Raw genomic sequence first — 20,944 nt, forward strand, 5'->3', positions numbered from 1 at the left:
CACCCGCCGCCGCCGCCGCCGCCGCCGCCGCGCGAGGCGGGGACATGCAAATGAGCCAACGGTCTCCGCAGCGCCGCGCCGCGCACGCGCAAGCTACCGCCGAGCTCCGGTGCGCAGGAGCAAGCGGCCGCCGCCAAGTTCTCTTGCGCAGGCGCGCTGCTCGCTTCTACGAGGCAGACGCTCCCGAGGCAAAAGATTAATTTCTCGGGCGCGGCGGCGAAGGGAACGGCCGGGGAAAGACGGCAAACACGCCGCCTCCGCACACCTGTTGGCTCTCTCAGCTTTACCTGCTCTTGGAGTCACCCTTGATCACCGCGGGAGCGGTCCGTGGGGCTGAGGGAGGCCGAGGCGAATTGGCGCCACGCGCCTGCGCGCGTACGGTGGCCGGAAGGGACCAGAGGTGGCTCTGTTGGGTGACAGTCGCGAGCCCCACCCTTTCCCCACGTGGCTGCGAAGACAGGGTGAGAAGCGGCGGTTGCGGAGTCCCGTCGCGCGGGGAGGGGAGTGGGCGCCTCGGGGTCAGGCTGGTGATTGTGGCGCGGCCCTCGCGGACTTGGTTTTGGGGAATGACTCTTGCAGAAGCCGCCTGGGGACAAAATCCCCCATTTCCGTGGCCTCTGCTTTCTTTTCATTCATTCATTCATTCATTCATTCATAACCTATGTGCTGCGGTGATGAACAAAGGTGGCTGGACCCCAGTTCTTCTGGCGGTTAAATTTGAGGAACTGCCTCGACAGTAAATGCAAATGAGATAAATGAATCATATCGCTCCAGGTAGATACAATATTAAAATAGAAAGATGATGCCATAGGAGAGAGTGGGCTGCTTTAGCCAGAGTAGTTATGGAGAGCGTCCCTTTGATGTTTGGGAAGGATGAGAAAAAGGTGGGAAAGTGCAGGTGAGAAGGTGTAGGTAAGAGACCTGGATAAGGTCCATGTAGAAAAAGTGCTGGTAAGGAGACTGTATTTTGTTCTGAGAGGGTTGGGATGCCACTGCAGGATTTTGAGCAGTGAGGTCTCTTTGTGATTTCAGGTTTCCATCTGGCCCTGAGTGGAGAATAGAGGTGCGGAGTGTGCTGGGGAGGATGCTTGAACCAGGGTAGGTGTGTCCAGGTGGAGGAAGATGAGGAGTCATTAGAGTCCCTGCCAGGTCAGGGCAGCGTTTTCTCTTTCCCCATGAGCAGAACCCTGACTTCGGGGAAACTGGCTGTCTGTTGGGGCGGGGCTAACTCCCTTTCCACACCTTGGACCCGTCATGGGGGCTGGTAATGCTGTATCCCTCCTTTCCTAGTGTGGACTGTTCCCAAGTAGCTCCCCGACCACCATTCCTAGGCACTTTCTCATGAACTCCAGATCTGTACTTTTCATTCTGCCACCTAGCCATGTGCCCGACCTGGGGGGCCCCTGCGGGACCTGCCCTAGAGGTGGTCCCAGAGCCAGACACTGATCTCCCCTGTTCAGGGAGCTCAGGACTGGGCTGGGGGAGGTTCGTGGGGCAGAAGAAACAAGGCCAGAGAACACATATAGGTTCTAAGTGGTCAGGGAAGGCTCCCAGGATGAGGCGGCTTGGAAGAGCTAGCAGAAACTCTGTAGAGAACCCAGGTGGAGGGAAGGCGTTAATGAAGCAGGGTGGCATGATGGCCAGGCCTTTTACTGCTTGTGTGATCTCTGGAAAGTCCTTCCCCTCTCTGATTTTCAGATTCCTCATCTGTAAAGCAGGCATAATGGCATTCACCTTTAGGATTGTGCCTCTGTGACAGGTGCTCACTCACTGTTGGCCCATTCGGCTCTGAAGCATGGCCAGGGGTGGTGGAAGCATTGTTTGGTGACAGACTCAGGATCAGAGTCCCTCCAACACCAACAGCTGGGAAGTTCTTGCCCCTTGGAGCTGGTCAGGAACACTCCTCACACATACACACACCAGCCCAGGTGCCTCACTGAGAAACTCTACTGAAACAGAAAATCTTCACTCTTTTCCTTCACCTTTGACCTTGAAAATCCTTAGCAACTCTTAAACAGGCTCCTTCTTCTTCTGGGCCAGACAGAAGGGGGTGACTATCTGCAGGGGAGCAAGGTGTGGTATTTGATGTCCTTATGCCTCCCCTGCTAAGTAAACTGGTCGGATTACCTCTAAGCAACAAAAAAAGGAACAATAGCTAATGTTATGGAGCTCTTACTCTGTGCCAAATCCTATTCTAAGCGCTTTATAGGCATTAATGGGCTGAATTTGCATTGCAGCCCTATGAGATACATTCGCTTTGTTTATACCCATATTACATGGGAGAGAGTTGACTTGACCAACGGTGAAGTTAAGTGGAAGGCCTGGGATTCGAGTCACCCCGGCTGACCCCAGAGCCTGTCCTCCTCCTTCCCAAAACATCTGCACAAACACAGATGGAATATTCACATCCTGCGCCACCTCCGCAAAGAGAAGCGTGGGCTTGAGTGGCCTGTTTCCCGCACAGCCTGAATTTGCACTCGGATTTTTGCCACATTTCCCTACTGCTGCCCTAGGACTCCCTGTGCCTTTGTTCCCCTAATGTTTTCTGTGATGTGCAATTCTATAACAGACCTGGGACCAGAAACAAAAAATTGTTTGGAAAGACAATATATTAGGGCAATCGAGAAAGTCGATCACGGAGTATATATTAGCAAATAGTATTATATCCCTGTTAAACTTCGTGTGTTAAATTTTAGTTGTGCATTGAACATGTAAGAGCGTCTTTTTCTTGGGAGATTCATGCTGATGTCTTCAGGAGGGAGGAGTCTGATGCCTGGAGCCTGTTCTCACCTGGCATGTGTGTATGCGGGAACACACAGTCTTCCAGAAAGAGACTAACTTGGCAAAATGTCAACAACTGGTAAAGTTAGAATGGAACAGGTGTTCTTCTATTCTTGCAACTTTACTATAAATTTTTTAAATGATGCATTTTAACGTTAACTTAGTATTACCTCGACAAACAAGGTAGATACAGTAAAACAAGCAAAATGTGAGGAGTTTAACCCCAGGTAGGCTCTAGGCCTGAGGCGTGTTTCCCCCTTTGTTAAAAAGAGAGAGTGGTTAATATTAGGTGTTAACAAACTACTTATGCCCCAACGACCTCCTTGTTGAGATCATAATCTGTTTTTACTGAGGGTTCTGTCTTAGTTGACTCAGTGATCTGCCCCCAGTCTCCCAGAGGAAGAGGCACTGTCCAGGGTTGCTGGCTCATCCAGCTGCTGATACAGCCCTCTGGCTTTCAGCCTTTGCCTGTGCTGGGTTTCGTTTGCTTTGTTTTTAAACAACATAGTACTTTTTTTTTTTAATGTTCGTTTATTTATTGTGAGAGAGGGGCAGAGAGAGAGGGGGGAGAGAGAGTCCTAACCAAGCAGGCTCTCCACCCAAGGTGGAGCTCGATCTCACAAACCATGAGATCATGATCTGAGCCAAAATCAAGAGTCAGATGTTTAACCAGCTAAGCCAACCGGGCACCCCCAAATAGTACTTTTTAAATTGATCTGTTACGTACATACCATGATATCCACCCATGTTAAGTGTACAATTTAGGGGCGCCTGGCTGGTTCAGTTGGAGGAGCATGCGACTCTTGATCTCAGGGTTGTGAGTTCGAGCCCCACATTGGGTGTAGAGATTACTTAAATAAATAAAAGTTTAAAAATAAATAAATAATAGTGTGTACAACTTGGTGATTTTAAGTATATTCATAAAGTTGTGTAACCATCACCACTATCTAAATGTAGAACATTTCATTATCCCAAAAGGAGACCCTGTACTCATTAGCAGTCACTCCCCTAACCTCTCCCCCCAGCCCCTACAACCACTGATCTGTTTTCTGTTCCTATAGACTTGCCTGTTCTGGACATTTCATGTAAATGGAATCACACGTTATGTGTGTGGACTGTGTCTGGCTTCTTTCACTCAGCACGAGGTGTTCAAGGTTCTTCCACAGTGTAGCATGTGTCAGTGCTCCCTGCCCTTTTATGGCTGAGTGATAGTCCATTGTTCAGCCAGACTACATTCTGTTTATCCATTCACTTGCTGATGGACCCCCCCCCCATCCTTTTCATGGTTGTCATGATTTACTTGTTGACAGCTACAGGTGTTTGTCCTGTAGCTAAGGTACCTGCCCCCCGAGTGGGGATTTTGCAGGCCCACATCACCATAGTGCTGGTCGATGTGTCCCACTGTCCTTGATTTCCTACAAACTGCTCATTAGCTCTAGCTCCTTGCTAGTCCAGTATGATAGCCATGCGTCCCATGCGGATGTTTACATTAAAATGAATTACAATTAAAGTTAAAAAATACACAGTGCCTCCGTCATGCTAGCTACGTTTCAGCTGCTGGAACTCACATGGATGACACAGATATAGAATATTCCATAATCACAGAAAGTTCCATTGGATGCTTAGTCATATTGGGTTTGAGTTTTTGGCAAGATAACTTCACAGGTGCTTTTCATTCTTGTCCAGGGGCAGTGGTGGTAGGTTTCTCTTTTGGTGATGTGAAATCACACAGTGGACCCATGTACTGTCCAGTCATTGTCAGGTTCCCCATCAGTTTCGCTCCTCACAGTTTTGCAACCTGTGGGGATGGTTCTCTAAATCTGTCCTGTTGTGGATAATTAGTTGGAGTTTATCTACAGAGCTGAACTTTTTCTCATCCTCTCCTTCTAACCTGGTAATTATATGAGGGACCTAGGATGTGTTGGATCCTTTATTTGCCAGTTTTCAACAGAATGAGCAGGATGCGTTTCAGTACAATTATGAACACACAGATTTTGATTTTGATATCAAAATATTATTTTTTGTTTTGCTTTCTTTTACTGCTCACCTGTCACATTTTGGCCCATTGACGACTCTTAGAGTTTGCTTCCAAGTCCTTTGACATGACCTTGACAGTTTTTAGAAGCCTTCTTGCTTTCTGGTCTGACAAGGTGTGCCTGGCTCATCTCCTCTGGCCTGGTTTCTTCTCAGTCCTGGAATCAGCCATTCCTCCAGGAGCCCTCTTCTTTGGTGGGAAATGGTACCACCGTCGGTATTCAGGGTGCTCACTTCCTCTGGATGTTATTTCCTCTAGATATTTTCAGTTGATATCACTAGAAAATTGGTTCTTTGTTTGCCTAAGAGAAAATACATTATGAGTTCATATTAATTCCAGTTCAAATATAGTTCTAAGGTTTTTTTTTACTTTTTTTTTTTTTTTAAGTAGACTCCATGCCCAGTGTGTAGCCCAGTGTGAGGCTTGAACTCACAACCCCAATGTCAAGACCTGAACTGAGATCAAAAGCTGGACACTTAACTGACCGAGCCACCCAGGCGCCCCTGTTAGAATCCTTTTTCTTTTAAGCTAGTTCCTAATGACATAAGTGTTATTACTTACTTGCCATATCCATGTTGGCAAGTAAGTAATAACACTAATTACTAATAATATTTTCAATAACGTGATTACTGAAAACTGTTGAAGATTTTCTTTTGTATATTTTTCTTTTCTATCCTTATTGTACATCCCTGTAAGGACATATGGTTCTATCACTGTATTTAAAAAATGTTTTAATGTTTACTTATTTTTGAGAGGGGCAGGGGCAGAGAGAGGGGGAGACACAGAATCCAAATCAGCCTCCAGGCTCTCAGTGCAGAGCCCAATGTGGGGCTCGAACTCATGAACCACAAGATGATGACCTGAGCCAAAGTCAGACGCTTAACTGACTAAGCCACCCAGACGCCCCAATCACTGCATTTTAAAATTTTTATTTATTTATTTTTGAGAGGGAGACCAAGGGGGGCAGGAGGGGCAGAGCAAGAAGGAGAAAGAGAACTCCAATTAGGCTTTGCACTGTCAGCGCAGAGCCCTATGTGGGGCTCAAGCTCACGAACCATGAGATCTTGACCTGAGCCAAAATCAAGAGTCAGATGCTTACCGACTAAGCCACCCAGGCTCCCCTCTTCTGCACTTTTAGAAGCTCTGCAGATGGTGGGGTATCAGCCTTTTCTGTGACCCAAGTTGTAAGAATTTTTCCTGGTTGGTCCTAGGCTCTGGCCCCTGCTTCCCTAAATGATAGTCAGGCTCGCTGTTGTCCTTTCACCCTCAATGAAGCTTTCTTCTTGTCTTGACTTCTCAGTTTGGGAGTGTCTCTTGGCGGGCACCTGCCACCCCATGCACAGGAGATGAAGATGGCCTCCAAGCGCATCACCCAGGAGACCTTCGACGCAGCCGTTCGTGAAAACATTGAAGAGTTTGACATGGGGCCAGAGGAGGCGGTAAAAGAAGCCGTGGAACAATTTGAATCACAAGGTAGGGCAGCATGGCCCTGTCTCAGTGCTGGTCTAGCTCTTTGCCTGGTAGTCACATCCAGTCCACAGCTCTTAACGGACAAGAGTGCTGTCCTGCTGTGGCTCTGCCTTGCCTGTGTGGCAGCCCTGACCCTGACCCTTTTCTGTGCTCTGTCCGGGCAGGCTGCCCGTCTTCTCCCACTTGGCTCTTGCCCTCCCTCTACTTGCCTTGACACCACCCAGACATCTACAGAGCTGAATCCTTCAAAGTGGGTCTCATTTTAAGAATTTTTTTTAATGTTTATTTATTTTTGAGAGAGAGAAAGACAGACAGTGTGAGCCAGGGAGGGGCAGAGAGAGAGGGAGACATAGAATCCAAAGCAGGCTCTAGGCTCTGAGCTGTCAGCACAGAGCCTGACGCTGGGCTCAAAGCCATGAACTGTGAGATCATGACCTGAGCCAAAGTCAGATGTCCAACTCACTGAGCCACCCACGCACCCCAACAGTGGGTCTTATTTTAATTGCTACTTCCTTGAAGAGGCTTCTCTTGACCACCTCTCAAGAAACAGGGCCACCTGCCTCCCTGCCCCACCTGCACTTTGGCTTGAGTTCATGGGGGCAGACAGGGGTGTTGTCACCAGCCTGTGGAAACAAGTGGCATCCTCAAAACAGGCCATGGGGACAGCGGGTATGAGGAGACTGTTTACAGTGGTGTGGGCAGGGTTAACAGTCCGTGGCTGGGGGGTGGAGAGTCAGCTGACAGAGGCAGAGGCAGGGAGCTGGGAAGGAATACGCCACCCTTCTACTCCTGATCTCAAGTCCTGGTCCCCGTTGGCCAGGCTCAGTCAGGTAACAGAGGGCAAGGGAGCCCAGGGTCCAACCTCCGTGTCCCAGGCACAGAGTGGGATATTGACACTGGACAGGGACTAGAGGAGTACCCAGGCGTGTTCTGTGCAGTATGGCCTTCCTGGGGGGGTGCCATGGTGGGTGAGGACTCATTGGGAGGATGCAGGGTAAGGAGCAGTGGGGGTCCCAAGGGATAAGGCTGTGGGGTCTCCTCCCATCTCAACTCACCAGGTAGAAGGTGTCTGTCACTGCAGTGATGGCCTGCAGCCTCACTACTGTTCTCCTCCCATTGGTTGGACAGGGCCAAGGGGCAAAGACACCCCCCCACACACATCCTTAGACCCTTGTATGAATGTGGCTGCTGGGTCCTGGTGCAGAGGTTTGGGGTGGGGAGCTGGGTAGACCCTCAAAGGTCTCCAGAGTGGGGTGGTCCCAGAAGAAGGGACATGAGGTGTGTTCCAGCAGGCCTATCTGGATGATGGCTGTCACTTGTTTCCTGATCCCCCCCCCCCCCCGCAGGGGTGGATCTGAGCAACATTGTAAAGCTGGCACCCAAAGTCTCTGCAGATGGACCCCAGGAGCCTACACATGACATCCTCCAGGTAGGAAGGGGTGGCCCATGTGGGCAAGGCTGGTCTTACACATGTGGTTCCACCTTTTAACAGTCTGTTAGCGACACCTTTTCATTGGTTCCCAGATGGCAGATGCAGGCTCTGAAGGGCAGGTACCCAGCATGTACACACAAGCCTGAGCTTGCTGCCAGGGCTCTCTGAGGCCACATTTGAGGGTCTTTTTGGGGTGGACAGTGCTTACGGTAGGCCCTGGTGTTGGGAGCTTTGGGGTAGAGAAGGCACCATGGAGGAGCCTCCCAATTTGCTCAGAGGTGGACAGGAATTGCAAGAAGAGAATGTGACCTTAGTGAGGCTGTCACCTATTAAGCAATGACTGTTCACCAGCACAGTACAGCCTGCCCCCTTAGCGCTAAAACTGGCCTGCGAGGTAGGTGGTGTGATCCCTGACTTACTGATGGGGAAACAGACCCGGAGCCTGCCCTCACTCTTCAGCACCCAAGCAAGGAAGGTAAAATTCACACAGGTTAAATGCTCTCCTTAGGATCATTTATCAAACAATGATGAGCTCTTGATAAAACAGCAAAAGGCTCTAGTGCTTATGGAGAACTGACTATGGAGTCGGTTCTGTACAAGGTGCCTTCTCTGTGCTATCTCAGTTATTCTCTCAAAGACCCCTGCAAGGCTAGGATTATGATCCTTATTTATACCTGCAGATGGGTACTTCAAAGAGAAAAAAAAAATGATTTACCTGACAAGAGTGTAGTGATAAAAGAGGAAGTTAGAAGTTAGAAGACACAGCCCTGGATATGAACCCAACCCTGCCCAAGGCAAGGTATTTACTTCCCCCTGCCCAAGGGTCCTCACCATCTCCTGCCTCACAGAGCCTTTGAGAAAATTCTCATTGTTGTTTTGACTTATTTGCTAGTAAGGATGAATGTATTTTAAAATAAGCTTGTGATTGTGTTCTTATTGATTTGTAGATGCCCTTTACATATGAAAGATCCCAGTCACAATAGTCGTTTTCGTAATCACTGAGTATTTAAGTGCTCAGCATTGTGCTAAATTCTTAAACATATTATTTCAATCTGTTGTTAGTCTATTTTGCTGATCAGGAATTGGAGGCTTCCCGAAGATAACTGAGTCACCTGTGGTCACAGCCAGTGAGGGGCAGAGCTGGGACTCAGACCCAGGTCCCTCTCCCAGGAAAGTCAAGCTGGGAACAGCTCTAATGTCCTTACCAGCAGTACAGGAAATGCCATTTATTTACAACCTTTGCGCTTTTATTCCTCTTAATTTGACTTTTAAATTTTTATTTTTCATTACTGAAGAAGAATGTGAATGTTCTTGGCATAAGAGATTTAAGGAGTAATCAAGCATTTATAGCAAAATCTGAATATCACTGTCATGTCTCTCCCATCAACCCATTTCTCTCTCTTTCCATGTGGGAGGCACCACACCCGTTGTGGTTCCTATCCTCACAGCCTTATTCTCACCTTGAAGTTGAACCAGCCCCTTCTCTTGCCAAAGCACCACTGACCGCAGTTGTTGTGGCTCCAATGTGTGAAAAAGGCTTATCTGTAGAAGGAGAAAATTTTAACTCTGTGATGCCTTTTGGAATGAATCTACCAGAGTCATGAAACTTGTTGCACACAAACTTGTAAAAACAAAACCAAGAAGTCCTGGAACTCTCTTAATACAAATGAGCCAGACCAGTTTGATTTTATTACTTTTTTTAATTTTTAAATTTTTACTTTATTTTATTATTTTTAAAAATTTTTAATGTTTTATTTAGTTTTGATACAGAGAGAGAGACAGAGCATGAGAGGGGGAGGGGCAGAGAGAGAGGGAGACACAGAATCTGAAACAGGCTCCAGGCTCTGAGCTGTCAGCACAGAGCCTGACGTGGGGCTGGAACTCACGAACCGAACCGTGAGATCATGACCTGAGCCGAAGTCGGACATTTAACTGACTGAGCCGCTCAGGTGCCCCTGTATACTCTTTTCAAATTGTTTTCTCTTGTTATTACTTTTTCCTCCAAGGGTTTTTGTGGAATTGGGGTAAATCAACAGTATGTGTGGTATGGTTTCATTTGGCAGATAAATATCTGTGGAGTGAATGGGATAGACAAACAGGAGACGTCTGGTATCGGCAGGTCTGGCGAAGGTAGCTTTCACCTTCCTTGGAGAGCTGGCCGCCGGAGGGTGTGTTAGTTACAGTTGCATGATAAGCAGCTCAAAACAGCAGCAGTTTTTATGCTCCTTATGATTCGGCTGGGTGACTGAGCTCAGCCGCGTGGTTCTTCTGCTGGTCTCTCTCGGAGCCTCTTGCAATGACAGCTGGGGCTGGAATGTTTAATTTGTCTGCATTCATGTGTGTGGCCCCTTGGAGGGACACTGAGATGGCTGGGTCTCTTCCTCTCTATGTGGCCTCTGAAGCTCCTAGAAGCACAAGTGTGGAAGCTGCCACAGCTGGACTGAATTCCACCACAGGCCTGGATCCCTGAAGAGGGAATCGTGCAGGGGTGTGACACTGTCGCTGTGGAGCCTCTTTGGGCCGAGCTGACACTGAGGCTGAGCTGACACTGAGGCTTCTCCCGTGTCCTCTAGGCCCTGGATGACCTGCAGAAGTCGGTGGCCCACTCTCGGCCCCAGGATGTGTCAGCGCATCTTGCCCGCTTTTGTGAGCAGTGCAAGCAGGACAAGGCTTGCCGCTTCCTGGCGGCCCAGAAGGGGGCCTACCCCATCCTTCTCGCTGCCTGGAAGCTTGCTGTAGTAAGTGACCAGGGCCTCCTGCTCCAGGCCCTCAACGCCCTGTCGGTCCTGACTGATGGCCAGCCCGATCTCCTAGACACCCAGGGCTTGCAGCTGCTGGTGACGACGCTGGCCCAGAATGCCGACGCAGCCGATCTGACCTGTTCTGGGATCCGCTGTGTGTGCCACGCCTGCCTGAAGCACGAGCAGAATCGGCAGAGCCTGGTGAAGGCCGGTGTGCTGCCCCTGCTGACCGGTGCCATCATCCGGCATGGCCACTGCGCCAACGTGGTCAGGGAGGCCTGCTGGGCCCTCCGGGTCATGACCTTCGATGATGACATCCGTGTGCCCTTTGGCCGTGCCCACGACCATGCCAAGATGATTGTGCAGGAGAATGGAGGCTTGAAGGTGCTCATTGAGGCCGCCAAAGGTGAGAGCTGGGTTTTAAGATTACTTCAGGCATGGCTGGCTCCAGGTTCCGCTTGCCTCTTCTGGCTTACTCTCATCCACATGGCAGCCTTAGTGAAATAGTATACCTACTCTTGGTTGCTGCTCCTGGAGAGTTCCAGACCAGTGCTCACTGTCAGGACCAAATTTTGTGCCCATCTCTGGAGCCATTTGGGGAAGGGGTTTGACTCTGTCCATTCACACAGAGAGTAGAGAAGGGAGAGTCTCCCAAGGGGACAAATAAGGGTGTTTCCCAAAGATGGTCCCCAGTGGAGGTTTACATTTGGTTGGTACTTAACCACAAATTCTTATGCATGTACACGTTCCTGACTGGGGCGATCATGGCAATCCGGGCACAGGAGGTCACAGCGCTGGTGTTCAGATCCCGAATTCCCTGCCTCTGTCCACTGTACCCACCAGAAAAGGCCTGACTGTGGTCCAGTGCACAGAAGGTGCTAGAAGAATGAATTCTTCCTGGCCTGCCTGTCTGTGGCTCTGGCTCAATGGCTAGGCTTGTGTGTGCAGCTCTGGCCCTGTCTTCTGGAGAGACAGGCCTGCCTCAGTTTCTTCTCCACACCTCTGGAGAGGGTGAAAACAGACTTTGACTGTCTGCAAAGTCAGGCTGCTTTTCTGAGAGGTAATTTACATCTTTCTCATTTATTGACTTCCTCTCAGTCGGGGTTCTACCAGGGAAGCAGGACTAGTGGGATGTTTATGTATATTCATTTCAAGGACTTGGCCCAGGTGGCCGTGCTGAGTCTGAAATCCACGCAGCAGGCTTGAGAGGAGCCAGCAGCACAGTCCTCAGGAGAGCTGCTTCCTCTTCAGGGAGACCTCAGTTTTCCTCTTCAGGCCTTCAGCTGACTGGACGAGGCCCACCCAGACCATCAGGGGTCCTCTTGAAGTCGGCTGATCATAGATGTCACCTCATCTAGAGAATACCTCTACTCAGATTGGTGTTCCTGCCATTGCTGGGGGCTGCACCCTGACGGGGTGGGACATACCAGCTGACTGTCACAGAGCTCTGTATAAATCTTGGCTCTCCACCCCCACCCCTCCACCGCCTCTCACCCCCCATGTGGGTCTCAGTGCAGGCATCACCTCCCTCATGCCTCGGAACCTAGTCTTTGGCATCTGTGTTCAATTTTGCCTGGGTCAGCTCTGTCCATATGTCCCTGTACAGTTTCTGGATTTCCCGTTGCACTTAGAAAGGTCATTCCCACCCCAAGACCATAAAAATAGCCTTGGATGTTTTATTATAGCACTATTACAGTTTTCTTTTTTTAGTTGAGATCATCAGTTGGTCTGGAATTTATCTGGGACACGGTGTGGGGGAGGGCGTGTGTCTGTGTCTTCTCCTGCAGCCAGCAGGGGCCGCTGCAGGCTTGGGCAGCCCTGGTGTCCGCTGGGGCTCTCCTGGTACCCGTGGCGACCCTGCCTGGCAGAAGGGCCCAGCTTCTCGGGCAGAGCAGGATTCGGATCAGGACCGGTGGCTCCTGACTCCAAGCCGGGGCTCGTCTTCTCCATGTGCTCACCCCGCAGTGGTTCCTCTCCCCCTCCCACAGCATTCTCGGACAACCCCAGCGTCCTGAGTGAGCTCTGCAGCACCCTGTCCCGCCTGGCTGTCCGCAACGAATTCTGCCAGGAGGTCGTCGACCTTGGGGGCCTCGGTGTCCTGGTGGCCCTACTGGCCAACTGCAGTGACCACCAGGTGGGCATCCAGAGCCGTCTTAGGGTGGGAAGCCTCCTCATTTGTGTTTCTGTTTGTCATTTCTCTTGATGCCAAGGGAAGGTTCCAGACTTCCCAGTGAACTCTGCCCCTCTGGGCCCCAATCATCCAGACAAGCCCAGACAAGCCTGAACCAGAGCATGCCACCCCTGTCTGTGGACCCCTGAAGCAAAGTGCAGTTTTCACTTCTCATTGACCTGAGGGCAGGAAGTAAAGTTTGGGGGAAAACAAATCCACCCACCCTCTCTTACTGTTCTTTAGCACCTTTGTATTTTCTGCCAGCAGGGGGAGGAATGCGAGTGGGTGTTGGCAGGGGCCGGATCGGACCCCAGCTCAGGTGTGTGAAGCTTGAGTGAGGCAAATTCTTGGTGCCTCAGTTTCCCCATCCATCAAATCAGGTGGGGACCCCTATTCATTATCCTCTCACTTAGCTGTCAAATGTCAACCCCCCTAAACATGCCTGGCCTGTGACATCAATGGTCCTATTGCCCCCAAGTCCCACTAGTGATATCAGCCAGGCTCCAGTGCAGGTGACAGAAAGCTGAATTTGAGCCAGCTTAACCAAATGAGGGGATGCATTTTGTTTGTACTGGACAGCCGGGCTGGGTGGAGGCTTGGTTTCCCTCCTACCGTTTTCTTTTTGCCTCTCATGGCTCTGCCCTTCACTGGGCCGGTCAGCAGTCCCGGCAGCATCTGGCCAGCTATCCTCAGCTCAGGTGGGTCGGCACTCAGCTGAGGACTCCCCTGTGGCCAGGGGACCCTGTGCCCTGATACCTGGTCTGAGCCATACGTCCCCTCTGTGTGTGAGGGGTGAGTGTCAAGGTTGTCCAAATGCCTGGCCTGGATGCAAGTGTAATTCACAGGGTCTACCCCCCTAAGCCTCCCCTGCCCCCTCCTTTTTTTTTTAAACTTGTTTAGTGTTGAGAGACAGAACATGAGCAGGGGAGGGGCAGAGAGAGAAGGAGACAGAATCTGAAGCAGGCTCCAGGCTCTGAGCTGTCAGCCCAAAGCCCCACACAAGACTTGAACGCACGAACATGAGAACATGACCTGAGCTGAAGTCAACACTTAACCTACTGAGCCACCCAGGCACCCCGCCCCCCTACCTTTTCTATGCAGCAAGTAATAGCCCTGCCCTAACATGCTCCTGTGTAACCCGGGGTGGCCCCACCTGTTCAAATATCAAAATAATCCCAGACCCTCCTTCCAGATCCCCTCCCACAAACCAGCAACCAAACAGTCAGCGTCTGGCACAGCACAGGAGGACGAGTTGGCCAGAGGTGACCCCCACATTGCCCTCCTTTCAGGACCTTGTGAAGCAAGTGTTGAGTGCCCTGCGGGCCATCGCAGGCAATGATGATGTGAAGGATGCCATTGTTCAGGCTGGAGGGACAGAGTCCATCGTGGCTGCCATGACCCAGCACCTGGCCAGCCCCCAGGTACCTACTGCAGGCGGGATGCACCCGAGGTGGGGCACCATGGCCGTACCTGCATGGTGCTCTCCCCCACTTCCTCAGGCGGGCTAGGGGTGGGGCACATGAGAGGCCTGGGTTGAGACCCTAAGAGTTGATGGTTTTACCACACTGGTATCATTCTGGTTATTACCGATCTGGTATATACATGGGCTGGCAGCCGTCCATCTAGGTGAAATTGCAGAGCACTCAACCTGGGGAATTAACTGTGGTGGCCCTGGCGGGCCCCCCACCAATTGATGGACATCTGACTCAGCCATTCCCGGACCCCCACAGGTGTGCGAGCAGAGCTGTGCGGCCCTGTGCATCCTGGCCCTGCGAAAGCCGGAGAACAGCCGGGTCATCATGGAGGGCGGCGGGGCCCTGGCTGCATTGCAGGCCATGAAGGCACACCCCCAGGAGGCCGGAGTGCAGGTGAGCCTGGGGGCAGGAGGAGGGAGCAGGACTCAGGCCCTCCCTGTCTTTGCCCGCGTCATAGCCCAGTTCTCTCAAGGTCTCCCATTCCCAGCCCCCCAAAGTCCTGTTCCCCAGTTCTGCCCATGGCTGTCTTCCTTTGCCTTGGCTCTTCCTGCAGTGATCTTTTCCTTCCCTAGCAGTCCCTAAAGAGGGACAGTTAGAGGAAGGGGAGATGGGAGGAGAGCAGGTAGGGATCTCCTGGGGCTTCTGGAAAGTTCCTTATGGAACGAGGCCACTCCTTCATGTTCTCCATGTAGGACCCTCTGTCCATACCTTACTGGCAAGTCGGGGAAGCTGAGCAGTAGACAGGGCTGTGTGCGCCCCTGCAAGAGACCGACATGCCTCCCTGTAGCTGCCAGGACTGTCCCCTCCTCCCCAGTTCCCACCTCTCGCACCCTCCCAGCACAGGGCCCTCCTTGTTGGTCCTTAGACACTCCAGGCTCTGTCCCACCCGGGGCCCATCTGCCAATAGTGTCTCCTCTGGGATACTGGGCCCTTGGCTCGCCCATCACCTTGCCCACACCTGACCATCTCACACCTTACTTCCTCATCTAGCTTCCCAGTGGTGGGGTGCTTTGTGACACCCACATATGGCAAAGGAGCAAGGCACAGATGTTGGCTAAATGGGTGATGATGTAATTGACAGAGGTAGACCCTGTGCACAACCCCCCTCTTCCCACTGTCCCTCTGCCGTCCTGGGGCCCCTGCCCAGGCTCTTGCCAGCCTCAGGGGAGACAGAGTCCCATACCTGAGGGGTCAGCCTCCCCTGACAAGCAGCTGGCTGCCCCGAGCTTCGGTCTCCTCGCAGAGATGGGGAAATCAGCTGTGCCCCTCAGGCAGCTCAGGGGATGAAGTGGGGACATGAACCTAGCCCGATGAACCATGGTGTAGGCACCTGCTGTATGTTGGTTGTGGTCATTTTTGCCCCGTGGTGTTATGGTGAGGGCCCCGAGGTCAGAGTAGACCCCATGCATCAGCTCACAGCTACTCACCTTCAGTTCTTCCCTCCCAGAAACAGGCCTGCATGCTGATCCGTAACCTGGTAGCCCGAAGCCAGGCCTTTTCACAGCCCATCCTGGACCTGGGGGCTGAAGCACTCATCTTGCAGGCCCGTGCTACCCACCGTGACTGCGAGGACGTGGCCAAAGCTGCCCTGCGGGACCTTGGCTGCCGCGTTGAGCTCCGAGAGCTGTGGACTGGCCAAAAGGGCAACCTGGCGCCATGACCCCAGGCTCAGTCTGAGCTGTGGCTCTGGGTGAGTCATGTGACTCAGGAATAGGGAGGAGGTCTGTGTCCTGCCACTCTATTCCCCGGATTCTTCCCCACTCAGCCAGAGGTGTTTTCTGATAGGCACCAGGTCCAGGCTAGGGTGTCAAGGGAGCATTGGTGAAGCGTCTACACAGCAGAAAGCAGCTCCTGGGACCTGGCCTCTGTTCACCTTGTTCCCCTCATCAGCCAACAGCGTTGGTGTTATCCATCCTGCCCTCCCACCCCCATGCCTTGCCCCTTCCTACCAGAAGGGCCTCCTTAGCATTGCCTAGGGGTGATGTGCCGATTGAAATTTGGAAGCCATGCTCACCAATCTCACAGCAGGGTGGGGCCCTCCTTCCGCTCCTACAAGTCTGTTTTCTCCCCTGCTGGCCTCTCACATGTAATATGGGTTGCAGGTGCCTTGCTTTGCTGGACAGAGGACGGGGGACCAAGCACTTCTGCCTCCAGGGGTCCCAGGCCAGCCAGTACTGCCCAGTAATAAAAGATTGTTAGCTGAACAGTGGAGGGATCTCTTCCATAGTGCGGTGGGGTGTGGAGGCTGTACCCAGCCACCCGAGAGAATGGGAGAGGGGCAGATGTCTGGGGAGGCTGTTGGGTCACTGGGGAAAGCACAGGAGCTTTGAGAACAGCCTGGGGTATATGGTCTGCTGTCACTCTCAGGCAGTCAGTCTGTTGGGGCCATGGTTGACACCTAGGGTCTCTGGGCCCCAAGGCCACTATTTCCGAGTATGTATCACTCAGTTGTGTGGCCTTGAGCTAGCGACGTAATCTCTCTGAGCCCTGATTTGATCCTTTGTAAAATGAGGAGGGGGGAAATAGAGCCCCCTCTGAGGGGGTTCGAGCAGAGCCGGGCACATGGGAGGTATCCAACTGTCTTAGCTTCACTACCTCAGTGACCCTAGAAGGACTGAGCTGTAGTCCTCTGCTTGGGGACTTGAGGTCATTGCTCTCTGGGTGGCTTGGGCAGCCTGCCTTCCTGTTTTGAGCCTCACTTTCTGTAGTATGGACATCACTGTTGCTGCCCCCAGACACTCACTGCAACCCTCAGGTGTTCTGGGGGTCCCCAGGCAGCTGTGCCCAGCAAACCCCAGCACTCTTCCTGCATTTCTGCTCGGGGGTCATGTTGTGGTCATCTGGTAGCTAGTGCAGCCCACACGGCCCGGGCAGGGTCAGGCAGCTTCAAGACCCCTGGTGGACTCCAGGTGCTGTGGCTGACCTCGCCAGACCACACACTGGGAGCCCCTCGCCTCTCTTGGAACATTCAGCCTGTTGCTTCTCATTCATCTCCCCTAGCTTGAGAAGAACCTGAATTTGGTCCTTGATATTAACTCAAGCCCTTTCCTAGAAGGCTCCTGGTTTCCATGGCTGATGCAAATACCTGGGGCAGGGGGTGGCATCACCCTTGTCCTAACTCCCTGTGGTGGCCACTTCTCCCCAGTCATCGGCTGGGAGGACAGAGCCAGCTCAGGGAGGCTGACACGAACCTCATACCCAGTCACCACATTCTGACTCCCCCACTGGGAACTCCCCAAGCATATACAAGGATCTTGTATCTACTCCAGGACCTGCTATCCTGACATGACTTCTGGGTGGGCCACCCATGTGACCTTGGGGCAGTCTTCAGGCCCTGTGAGCCTCATGGATCCTCATCTGTCTGATGGGAGATGGGTGGTGCCACCCCATTTCTGGGGAAGCCTGAAGTGCCATTCCTATAATTCCTGCCCCAGCTCTGTTCTCAATCTGCCTAAGGCTCCCCATTGGCCTCCTCATAAAACCAACTGTCCTCTAGACCCTGCCCACCTCCCAACCTCATCTTCCCCACCATTCCTTTTTAGTTGTCTTTCTAGCCACATCAGCCTCCCTACCTCTGGGCCTTTGCACATGCTGTGCCTTGCATGGAACACCTTTCCCCCAGCTCTCCTTATGGCCAGCTCCTTCCTGGCACCAGGTTCCAGCTCACTTGGTGCCTCCATGGGGAGATTGCTAGTTACCCTTCACTGGCACCCTGGTCCCATCACCTCGTGGGCTGTTTCTCTGAGGTCTGAGCCTGTCTGAGGTCGCCTTGCTTGTGTGCTTTCCTGTTTGCCTGCTCCCTACTGCCCATGAGTTCCTTGTAGGCAAGCTCCTATTTTCCTGCTGTGCTCCAGCTTCCTGTAAATGTTCTTGAATATACACCTAAATAGTAAACGGGTGGTTTGGAGGGAAGGCCTCTGCCCCCACAGCTCCAGTGTTCTCCCCTGGGCTCCTGGCCAGCCTTCCCCCAGCTGCAGGCTTCTTTGGGAAGGCATAGCTCTAGCTTATCAGTCCTTCACACCTTAGTCTGAGAAAAAGATCTTCATCAGTGGGTGTGGTTCAGGGTCTGGTTGGAAGTCCCAGGGTGGGTAGGCATATCACTGAGGTAGGGTTCCAGGCTCTGCTCTGCCGCCTCAGGGGAATCTTAACCTCCTGCCCTGATAGTGGGCTGAGTGTGTTGCTACACAGGGCCACAGCTCCCAGCGGGACACACAGCCCTTCTCTAAGGAGTGCTTGCCATCCTTGGTGATTGACCTTGAAACCAGGGCTGAGGAGGAAACTACTGCCAAGAGAGAGGCCAGTATGTTTTGACAGCGACTCTACTGCTGTGTGCTCTTGGATGAGTGGCCCAGCCTCTCTGAGCCCCTGGGAGGCCGAGTGAAACTGCCTTGAAACCAAATGGGCTTGGCTGTCAACACTGCTACATTCAGCAGGTGTCCCTCCACCCAGCAGAGGACCCAGGGTCCTGGGTTATGAACACATCTTTGCGAGGTAGGGCCTATGAACCCCATTTTCCAGATGAGAACTAGACTCGCTGGCATTTGAGGGGCCACAGCTTGGCCAGCCTCCACACCCCTTCTCTTGCCAGCGTTGCTAACCTGACCTTGGGCAAATGGCTCTCTGGCCTCAGTTGATTAATCCCTGTCACTATGCCCAGGCCTGGCTCACAGCCATCTTGTCAGATGATTCCTGGGATCCCCGTGAGGTAGAGAAGACAGGGACAGAGAGACACTGTCCTGCTCAGAGCCAGCCAGGCTGACACAGAAGAGTTAGGATCCCAGGCACCCTGGCCAGGCACAGCCAAAGTGCTCATGGAGTTGGGGAGGGGGTGTCAGTTGCTGATGCCAACGTGCATCACTGGCCATTGTTGGAAGGCAGCAGGGAGGTTGGCGCCAGCATGCTGACGAGCATACAGAAGCCAGAGCCCAGGCAGTGCCTTTGGCACTCTCTGGAGAGGCAGCCTAGTGCTGGGCTGCTGCCTGACCTTTGTCTCAGTTGGCACTGTCTCTAGGAGTACCATGGGACCTTCCAGGAGCTTGCTGCCTCCCTCCCAGGGCCTGGCAGGTGGGTACTGTGAGCAGGGACTCCTGTAGCACAAATATCTCCGTCTTTGGGTGGTAAACCCCACCCATAGTTGGTCTATGTCCACATTCCATGAAGCTCTATTTACAGAAAGGGAAACAGGCCCCAAGAACAGTTTATCCATCACCAGCACTCAGCTAGTGCTGGCTGTGGACCAACGAAGTTGTCAGTGTTTTACTTCCATTCATTTTGTTAGTGCTGCCATTAACCCTGGGAAGTAGTTGGAGAAACTAAGGCAGAGAGTTTGAGTTACTTGCTGAAGGTCTGGCAGCTAGCAAGTAAAAAAGAGCAGGGACTCAAACCCAGCTTCAAGCCCTTCCAGCAAAGAACACTTGTAATGTGAGGATCAGTTTTCTCATCTGCAAAGTGGGTGCTGTCTCCCTCCCCGACCCACCCCCACCATCTGGAAATCAGGTCATGAGACAGTGTTTGGGAAGCACCCAGCCCAGTAAGGACCTGAGACTCATTAGGTGTTCAGCAGACCTCAGAGCCCTCCTTTTGTCCAGAGAGCAGAATGGAGACCAGAGTCTGGACGTTTCTGGGAAGCAAACCACAGCTGGGAGGTATGGAGAGAGGCTCAGCTGGGAATATTGTGGGTCAGATGGTGGCCTCGGCCTAGTGACATCCACAGTGTGAGCCTTGGTGTTTTCCCCTTCCTCCCTACTGGGAGGCCTTTGAACTGTTGTGGATGAAGCACCTAGCAGGGAGCTTGCACAACCCTGAAATGTGAACCCTTCTTAAGGCCTACATCAGGTTTGCTCCCTCCCAGGATACCGTGGTTATGAACTTGATCTCCACCAACCATAGCCTGCATCTGGAGGAAATTAGAGCCAGTATCTGGAAACATAACTCTGTCTGCCCTGGCCCTGGAGATGAAGGGAGTGCATTTTGTGAGTCAGAGAACTGGGTGAGCTTGGGGGAAGTGCTGGTGACACAGTAGAGCACTGGATGGCAGGTGTCTTTAACTGCTTCTATCTGCAAAGAATCCCATGAACCTCACCTCACAGAGAGGCTGAGGACCACAGGCCAGACAGACCTGCTGAGGGTCAAATGCTTTCACCAGACAGATAAGGCCGGGGCTGGGATAGAAGTTCTCACAGGGAAGCAACCCAAAAGAAAGGTCAGCGTGTAGGAATCATTGTTCCCTTGAGAAACAGATCCATAAGCGCCTTGACCAAGGTTGTGTCATGGGTGGGTAGCTGAACATGGATTCGACCCAGACCACTCAGGCCTCTGGTGACTCTTCTCTGAGATTGCCTTACCCCATTTCCAAAGAGCAAGGTGCTCTAAATTCATCCCCCAGATTTAACCACTCGAAGTGCTAGGCAAGGAGCTTGACCTCTTTGTTAGTGGTCGCTTTGACCTCCTAGGATCACGATTAGTTTTGAATTAATTCACAAAAGACTTATTCGGGAGAAGGCTCAATAGGGATGTCATGATCTCAGAGAAGTCAAACACTTCCAGAAAACCACAAAGCTCATGGGTAGGATTCCACCTGTTTCCACGTCTTCACAACAACCTGGAGCTGCAGGGGAGGAGCCTGAGTGACCTCAGAGTCTGTCCTCTCCATGTCTTTAGCGCGGAGAGTGGGGGAATGGAGAATTATCCAGTAATCTTTCAGCCACGATGGCCCATGTTCACAGCCAGAGTTGGAAGTCTTGCTTCTGTGCTGTGTGGTCAGAGGACCAGCCTCTTTGACATAGCCTCAGGGGACCCTTACCGGGGCGTCCAAGGCCACTTACAGCAGCCGCGCTCCGG

At 52.2% G+C, this 20,944-nt stretch overlaps 2 protein-coding genes across 8 annotated transcripts in view; one reads left to right on the top strand and one right to left on the bottom strand.

The window, feature by feature from the left end:
- The window catches only part of SUGP2 (SURP and G-patch domain containing 2), a 35,467-nt gene extending 35,092 nt beyond the window's left edge, over window positions 1-375 (bottom strand). For 3 of the 5 annotated variants that reach the window (XM_029916087.1, XM_029916085.1, XM_029916086.1), the window contains exon 1: window positions 4-49. In XM_029916087.1, coding sequence (XP_029771947.1) covers window positions 4-46 — 43 coding nt within the window. In that variant the 5' untranslated portion in view covers window positions 47-49. Of the gene's footprint in view, window positions 1-3; window positions 50-287 lie in introns of those variants that run through there. The other 2 variants (XM_029916088.1, XM_029916089.1) reach the window with 2 other exon arrangements.
- Window positions 91-16,308, top strand: ARMC6 (armadillo repeat containing 6). Of its 3 annotated transcripts, XM_029916091.1 has the most exons (10): window positions 92-461; window positions 1,033-1,098; window positions 6,117-6,289; window positions 7,633-7,715; window positions 10,292-10,865; window positions 12,448-12,593; window positions 13,919-14,050; window positions 14,360-14,497; window positions 15,552-15,794; window positions 16,207-16,308. In XM_029916091.1, exons 2-9 carry the CDS (start codon window positions 1,085-1,087, stop codon window positions 15,762-15,764), a joined length of 1,473 nt encoding a protein of 490 aa, XP_029771951.1. In that variant the 5' UTR covers window positions 92-461; window positions 1,033-1,084; the 3' UTR covers window positions 15,765-15,794; window positions 16,207-16,308. The 3 variants fall into 3 exon arrangements, with proteins under 3 accessions (XP_029771950.1, XP_029771951.1, XP_029771952.1); XM_029916090.1 differs by having other exon boundaries at window positions 91-461; window positions 15,552-16,308; XM_029916092.1 differs by lacking the exon at window positions 1,033-1,098 and having other exon boundaries at window positions 15,552-16,308.
- The last annotated feature ends 4,636 nt before the right edge of the window (window positions 16,309-20,944 follow it).

Source organism: Suricata suricatta, chromosome 12 (genome assembly GCF_006229205.1).
Source record: "Suricata suricatta isolate VVHF042 chromosome 12, meerkat_22Aug2017_6uvM2_HiC, whole genome shotgun sequence".
NCBI classification, from domain to species: domain Eukaryota; kingdom Metazoa; phylum Chordata; class Mammalia; order Carnivora; family Herpestidae; genus Suricata; species Suricata suricatta.